Source organism: Triticum urartu, chromosome 3A (assembly GCF_056163025.1).
Source record: "Triticum urartu cultivar PI428250 chromosome 3A, HENAU_Tu73, whole genome shotgun sequence".
Lineage (NCBI taxonomy): Eukaryota > Viridiplantae > Streptophyta > Magnoliopsida > Poales > Poaceae > Triticum > Triticum urartu.
In genome coordinates, this window is record NC_141875.1 from 56,330,951 (window position 1) to 56,339,203 (window position 8,253).

An 8,253-nucleotide genomic window follows, 5' to 3' on the forward strand; every position below is an offset into this window, starting at 1 on the left:
TCCCGCTCATTATTTGGGGAGAGGCCCAGGGCCTCTATAAATAGAGCTAGCCACCACAGAGTAGAGGGGGATCTGAAGGGAGAGAGATCGAGAGACGGAGAGAGATCTGATAGAGCCCTAGCAGAGAGAGAGAGAGAGAGAGAGAGAGAGAGAGGCGACTGAACTCACCAAAGCAGTTCATCGCACCAGCTCAAGAACACCTCTCGCGAGGCTGTTCTTCACTTGTACTGTTCACCATCAGCCCCTGAGGCAATCAACCACACCACACACTGGAGTAGGGTATTACACCACAACGGTGGCCCGAACCAGTATAAACCTTGCGTCCCTTGTGTGGTTCATTGTTTCCAGCTTAGATCACGCGAGGAGATTGGACGTAGATCGGTAGGGGAGAGATCTCCGCACGCACCCCAGTGTTCGAACCTCAAGGGTCCGCCGGAACCCGAAATCCGACAGACACCTACGTGAGGGGGAAGGACCTCTCGGTGGTGTACACGAATGAGCCAGACTTGGTGGAGAGGTCCATCCACACAATAGAGTAGTTGCTTGTCGAGGACAGGTATCAAGTGGTCTGCTTCGACCTCAAGTTCAACGGCGGTCATGCTGTGCATGATCAGATGGTTGTCGTCGCCCAATTGTGTGTGCTCCATCACATCCTCATCTACCACTATTGCCGTCCACAAGGTCTTGCGAGCGTTTCGCCAGGTTTATCAACAACCTCGACTACAATTTCACTGCGATGGACATCATCAACGATCTAAAAGCGCTCGAGATGTCGAGCTTGGCCTGTCGGAAGATTGTCGACCTCTGTGGCTACTATAGGGTCTGGGGCAGCACGAAGAACAAGCAGAACTCCTTGGTTGACGTCGCCTCAACCATCATCGACCCCTACTACAAGAACATGAAGGTTGAGTGCAAGAAGGACAAAATCGCCTGGCATACTGCATGGGTGCATAGACTGGATGAAAAACACGTCAAGTACGCGGCCAAGGACGCGTACACAAGCTACGAGATATACAAGCGGATTGTTGACATGAGGAAGTGCCTTCGTCCTGCCCCATGCGATGGATCGAGCACAGAGCAGTGGCGACGACGTCACAATAAGTAGATGATTAGATGATTGTTTCTCCTAGTTTAGAATGTATGTAATAGTTTACTTTGGTGTGTGCGAATCTTTTGTATAGTCACTTTTGTAATTGGATGTTCAATTTTGGTTATATATGTTGTTCTTCTATAGACAGTGCAAATCACATCGCACATGGACTAAACTAGGGAAACCGTCGATGATGATTTCATCAATCACTGACAATTGTATACCAACAAGTGTTTGTCCACAACACACACAACTTATTAGCAGGAATCATCTGTGTTGTTATTGGTCTACCCACACATTTCTGATTGCTGACCTACTTGCCTCGTATCACACACATCTTGATAAGTTGAACCATTTTTGTTGTTTTTCCTCATCACAAACAATTCATCCGAGTGAACAATATGCCCTATGTTCCACACATCTTCATCTGGCTAATCTTTTCTGTTGTTTTCGCTCATCGCAAACAGTTCAGCTGACTGAATTGTATGCCGTCTATCGCGCACACATTGATCTGTCTATCATTTCTATTGTGTTGCCTAATCAAAAAAAATTCATCTGAGTGAACTGTATGAAGTCTATCGCACACACCTTGATATGGCTGATCGTTTCTGTTTTTTGGATCATCATAAATAGTTCGTGTGGATCAACTATATGCCACGTATGACGTATCAGACACGCAACTCTAATCTGAATCATGTTTGATGACTCGGCCATCACAAACAGTTCGTATTATTGGGGACGGTTTTATTGGAACATCATTTGTGATTAATGCATCGCACACAGTTTTGTTGAAGGGTCTCTGATTGCAGTGTCGCGTTAGCAGCATCCCGCAGTAGTGAAACACACCGCAAAAGAAGATTATATCGGATAGAACTCCAAGACGATCGAGGAGAACATTGTATTGAAGATTAAAGAGAAAGAAGAAGCTATATATCTAGCTACTAGCTATGGACCCGTAGGTCTGTGATCGAATTCCCCCTCCGACAGAGTACCGGAGAAGGACTCCAGATGGGATTGGAGAAGAACAGAAGCTTGCAGTGGCAGAAAAAGTGTTTCGGTTGGCTCTCTGGAGGTTTCCCAATATTTGAGAATTTATAGAAGTGGAATTAGGTCACACGAAACCTCGTCGGGCTCACAATGTAACAGGGCGTGCCCCCCTGGGTGCGCCCTGTTTCCTTGTCGTCTCCTCGTTCGTCGTCTAGACTCCTCCCAATGCTTCTAGGGTCTCTTATATCTAGAAAAAATCATCAAAAAGTTCTGTAGTGTTTGAACTTTGTTTCGTACTGATATTCTAGAAATCCAAAAACAAGCAGAAAACATGAACTGGCACTGGGCACTGGGTTAAAAGGCTATTTCCAGAAAATGATATAAAACTGCATAAAATGCATATAAAGTATCCAGGATTGATAATATAATAGCATGAAAAAATAAAAAATTTATATATATGTTGGAGACGTATCAAAGCGCCCTAAGAATATCTCTCCATTGTGGGAGGAGCAAATCCCACTCTCGAACTATCTAGTACCTTGTCAAACTTTCCGATATGCCTGTAAGTTGTCGTTATGATCACCGTGTTACATGCGATGTTGAGCAACCCCAAAGCCCACCGTACGGTAATAAGTGACTATGATACTCTCATGATCTAAGGAGCAAATTCACATGCTAACACTTTGTGTTATTACAATTGCTTATAGATGATAATACCTAAATGCATAACAGACAAGATTGAGTCGATTGAATATGACCTTCCTTTCAATGTCACAATCTCAATGTTGTTTTAGGAGTAATGTTACACTTTACGATTTCCTAAGATCCGAAAAACTTGATCACCAACAACACTTGAGCTAGTCCTAGAGGCAAGACTAGGAACCTTTTATTTACCGTTTATCATTCCACATGTGCATATGAGTTTTCCACTGAATCGAATATTCCAGGATCATAGCAGTTATAATATAGAATATAAACTCTACAGTTATAAATATGAAAAATATAATAATACAAATATTATTGCCTCTAGGGCATATTTCCAACAAATACCAATGCCACTAAATCATAATTTCCTAGAAAACTTCATTATTTTAATTTTGTTAAAGTTTTTATTTCATTTTTTCTTTAATAGTAATAACTATGTCACTAATTCATACCTTCTTATGAAACTTCCTTTTCACGCAAATTTCAAAATTTTATGTTTATCCTTGTGTAGTACAAAAAGTGCAAGTTACGTGCAAATGTCGACAATGGCCTTTGGATGTTGTGCGCGTGCATGACAGGCATAGGTTGATCGAATTCTTTGGAGCTAACCTAGGTAAAATGGATCATATTGGAGTTAACCTAGGTTAAATGTGTCATTTTGGAGCTAACTTAACGAATTATGCTATTTTTGAGTTAACTAAGCATAAATATGCCGTTTTTACACAAGTAAGCCAAGTGTATGTCATTATTGAGCAAACCTAGGTAACTAAGCATATTAGAGATAACTAAGCATATTACAGCTAACTTAGGTCATTACGGAGGAAACAAAGCTAAGTATAGATCATTTTGGAGATCTGACATACCTGACATAGTTCACTCCTCCTTCTTCTCCTTCTCATTCATCATCCTGATGCGCCTAGAGCGGCGAGGCAGTGGAGGCAGTGGGATGTAGTCTTCTACCACAATTGGCATGGTCATGTCGCCCAGCTGTGGGATCGCTGATGCCACCACCATCCCGAGGTCATTGTCAGGCACCACCACCATCGTGAGGCCATCTTCAGGCAGCACCATCGCTGGTCATCCTCAGCCACCACCATCTCTTGCCCATTGTCAGCCACCACCATCGCTTGCCCATCGGCAGCCACCACCATCTCTTGCCCATCATCAGCCATCACCTCCTCATCCCCACTCTGCTCCTCTTCTTCCCCACTCCATTCTGGATCATCATCGCAGTTGCTTTCGTTGTAGCCAGACTCGCTGCTGCTAGTGTTGTAGCCAGAGTCACTGCCGCTACTTTGATTGCCGGACCAAATGCAACAAAGTTTTTTTTAACAATCAGTGTGAGACAAAGCCAAATGGAGAGGAAGAAGAGGCAGAGCGTACTGGCATCATCGTCGTCCTGGTAGTGCATGTGGCACATAGTCTTGTTGAACACCTTCACGATGAGCATGGCATTGCCGTCGTACCTGAAGACAAGGAAGTACCCGTGCCTCAGGTCATTGCCACGGACGAACTACTCCAAGCCACGACACAGGTACATGTGGTCTTCCTGATCACCACCTCCACATCCCAATGCCTGCTAAGCCCACTGCCGGCCTGTCGTAGAGTCACATTCTTTGGCCGATGGTCGTCCAGCATCTCCATAAAACTGTCAGGCAGCCTCTGCAACGTGGGTCAAGGAGTCATGTAGCAAACAACAGAGTTAAGATAAAGAGATTGGTGAAGGGGAGATCTCTCGTTTTATATACCTGCCTCTTGGAGGAATTCTCAAGTATGATCATGAAGAACTCGATACCATCCAACTCGTACTCCACTGTGGCAGAGCGTAGCCTGTGGTGGTGGCCTCCCCCATCTCTGATAATCAACAACATCAACCACACTTAATTAATTTTGTAGGTTAGTTGGCAATGGCAATTGGCACCCTTCAAAACTAGGGATTTTTTAGACATGAAAGAAAACTGAAAATGTTGAAAAAACAGAGCATGGTAATCTAAAACACAACCAAAATTAATTAAGTGTTCTGAAATCAATAAAACAACAACTTATAAGAAATAACCCCAAGTTATTTTTCTCCCCAGCTTTCGTTTAGCTTATGTCTGCTAGTGCCCCTGGATTCAATCATCATTCACAATCAGCTCGTGATGTGTCGTGTTGTTACCCTAGTGGGCGGTTCCCCCATTAGCATGCCACTTCTATCCATACTTTTCTATGCAAAATCAGAAGCGGATTCATCACACACAAATCCTCTTTACATAATGTTACTAGTATAAAAGGAAGAGGGAGATCGAATTCTTTGGACCAAATTATCTGGCTTGCGAGGGACTAACTCATCACTGTATTCTTATAGAGCTGGGATCAACAGTGTTTAACTACCAAAGAGAAGTTGTTCAGTTCATTTTATCAAAAAAAAAGTAGTTCAGTTCATGGCCGTGCTAAGTTGTGGAGGCGGCTGGCTCATTACTATGATTGATTGGTCCATGAAGGAAAGGATAATATGAAGATGCTGGAGACAGCTAGCAGGACGAGCTCCGGAACTGACCACTCTGTCCGTGTCTACCAACTAACAATAACACGAACAAACTAACCACTCTATTAATAATACAACAATTCAATTCAGATAAATTAAGCCTACGCATTATTAGCCCTATCTTATCATGTATGTAAACTACTAGTACCTGCTAATTAACAACCACCAACTAATCAAGACCAAGTCTCTCTCAATCATCATCATCATCGTCCACTAATCAACAATGGGCAGCAAAAAATAAACCAAGGACAAAACATTGTCATCACACGCGCAACACACCATGCAGAGAAGAACAGAGCATCCATGATTGCCCCCCTCTATAAGAGGCATTCCAAACCTGAGCCGGAGCATGCCGTTCTTCGTCTTGACGACGAGGCCTGGCGGGGGAGTGCCGGCGCGCGCCATGACCTGGTCGGAAATGCCCGCGGTGAGCGCCACCGGCCGGAACCTGGCCATGTCGAACCTAAACCTAAACCTAAACAGAGAGAGAGAGAGAGACAAGAGGGAGGGAAGAGGGAGGGGTGGCGCACCTCGGTGTTGGGGACGGCCGAGGTCGGGGGAGGGGCCGGGCCGGGGGGTCGACGCTCGGGTCTGGTGCGGCGTCGGAGGGGCCGAAGCTCGGGACGGCGGTGGTTGATGACGGGACTCGGGCGGCGAGGCAGAGGCGACGGCGTCGGAGAGGCAAGGCAGAGGCCTCAGGCGGCGACACGCGGGGGCGGAGCTCGGGGCGGCGGGTTGGGGCCGCGGGCGAGGCGGGGAGGAGGCGGTGATGGGGCGGGGCGGAGCTTGGTGCAGCGGGGCCGGGGGGTTGGGGCGGCAGCGGGGGCGGTGGGTCGGGGTTGGGGCGGCGGCACGGGTGAGGTGAGGGCTGGGAGAGAGAAAGGGGGAGGGTGAGGTGAGGTGGGGCACGTGGGATGGGGCCGAGGGGAAACGGTCGTTAAAACGACCAGATTCTTTGCCATCCGATGGCAAAGAACTTCTAGATGGCAAAGAACTTCTGATGGCAAAGAACTTCTTTGTCGTCAGCTAGCCGACGGCAAAAAGATGGCTGACGAGAAAGATCCTGATTCCAGTAGTGTGACATGACTTTGGACTCTACGTCTAGTCGTCTTGCGTTTTTTGGAATCTCTGCTAGGCCTTTGGACACTATGGCCTTGCCGGTTGGCGTATGCGCCAATAAGTTCTCGCTGGTCATGATGAATGGTCTGGTAGGTTCACTTGTCTTCCTTCAGCTCATGTGGTTTTTGGTGGGGTGCAGGGTTTGTCTATCGTTAGTAAATAAACAAGGCAATTACAAATGCAATATGAATATAATTACTTCGAGGCAATTCACCGGAAACTTTCTTCAAATGGTTCACCTAATTTCTTAATTGTTGTTGTCCCATAATTACGGATGAGGAATGGTCGGAGCATAAAAAGAAATCTTGGAGTCCATTCACATGCTCAAGCAAACTATCTATCTTTTTTTCGAAAAGGGGGTTTACCCCAGCCTCTGCATCAGAAAGATGCATACAGCTCATATTATTAAAAATAAATCCAGTAACAAAGTCGTCAAGTATCACGGTGCGAAGATAAAACAAAAGTCTCGAAAGAGCTCAAACCCAAAGCCACAACCGGCTGGCAGATACAATAGGAGCACTACATGCCTATCCTATTACATGACCGCCATCCAAACCGGTTGAAAATATCCCGCGCTACCATCTCCCATCGGGTAGACGCAGTAACCAAACGCTCCCTGGCCTCCGTCAGAGTGAGTAGCGACCACATACGGATGAATGTCGTGGCCCTAAAGATAACCTGCAAAAAGTGAATGTTTTTTGATCTATTAAAAACTAAATCATTTCTGCAGTTCCATACTGCCCAAAGTAAAGCACAAACGCCAACACGAATGTGTCTTGAAGTATCGGAATCAACCCCATCAAGCCATGTTCCAAATAACATATTGATAGAGGTGGGCTGATTAATATTAAACGCAATATTAATTGACCGCCACAGAATCTTAGCCATCGGACAATCGAGAAAGGGGTGTTTGATGTTTTCGTTATGATCGCAAAAGCTACACCTAGATGAGCCCATCCAGTTACGTTTTGCCAGGTTATCCTTAGTAAAAAATGACTTGTTTATGCACAAACCACATAAACACTTTGATACGTAAGGGAACCTTAACTCTCCAAACGTGAATCGAGGAAGGGACAACGCAAGAGTTAATGACATCCATATACATAGACTTAACCGAGAACACACCGTTCCTAGTAAGTTTCCAAGACAGCTGATCTGGTTGCTGGGTCAGCTGAACCTCCATTAAACGTCTAACAAGGTGGAGCCAGGCCTCCCAACGATTTCCAACTAGCGTTCTCCAAAAACTAATATTGAGAGGAGTGGATTGTAGAACAGTTGCAACGTAGGCTTCTCTACGTCGCACAATGTTGTACAAAGTAGGATATTGAAGTGCAAGGGGAGTCTCCCCAAGCCACGTATCCTCCCAAAACCTCGTAGTGGCACCATTCCCGACAATAAATTTTGACTTGTTGAAAAAAAGTTGTTTAACTCTCATCAAACCCTTCCAAAAAGGTGAGTCGGAAGGCCTCACATTTACCTGAGCCAAGGTTTTAGCATAAAGATACTTATTACGCAAAATTTGTGCCCAAGTAGCTTCCGTCTCAGATGACAGTTTAAATAGCCACTTGCTAAGGAGACATATGTTTTTGACTTCCAAATTTTCAATACCTAGACCCCCTTGGTCCTTCGGCCTACAGATTATATCCCACTTAGCAAGCCTATATTTTCGTTTGAGCTCGTCATTCTGCCAAAAGAATCGAGATCGGTAGAAATCTAACCTTTTCCTGACTCCCACCGGAACCTGGAAAAAAGATAAGAGAAACATAGGCATACTGGGCCATGATCATCATCAAGGCAAATAGAAACGCAATGCGACCATATTCGT

At 45.3% G+C, this 8,253-nt stretch overlaps 1 protein-coding gene across 1 annotated transcript; it reads left to right on the forward strand.

Annotated features, from left to right (window-relative positions):
• Window positions 1-736: 736 nt before the first annotated feature.
• Window positions 737-1,105, forward strand: LOC147978512 (uncharacterized). Its single transcript, XM_087514773.1, has one exon. It carries the CDS (start codon window positions 737-739, stop codon window positions 1,103-1,105), a length of 369 nt encoding a protein of 122 aa, XP_087370899.1.
• The last annotated feature ends 7,148 nt before the right edge of the window (window positions 1,106-8,253 follow it).

Excerpts from the sequence above, each read along its gene's own strand:
- LOC147978512 (XM_087514773.1), top strand. The coding sequence starts at position 737 with ATGGACATCATCAACGATCTAAAAGCGCTCGAGATGTCGAGCTTGGCC.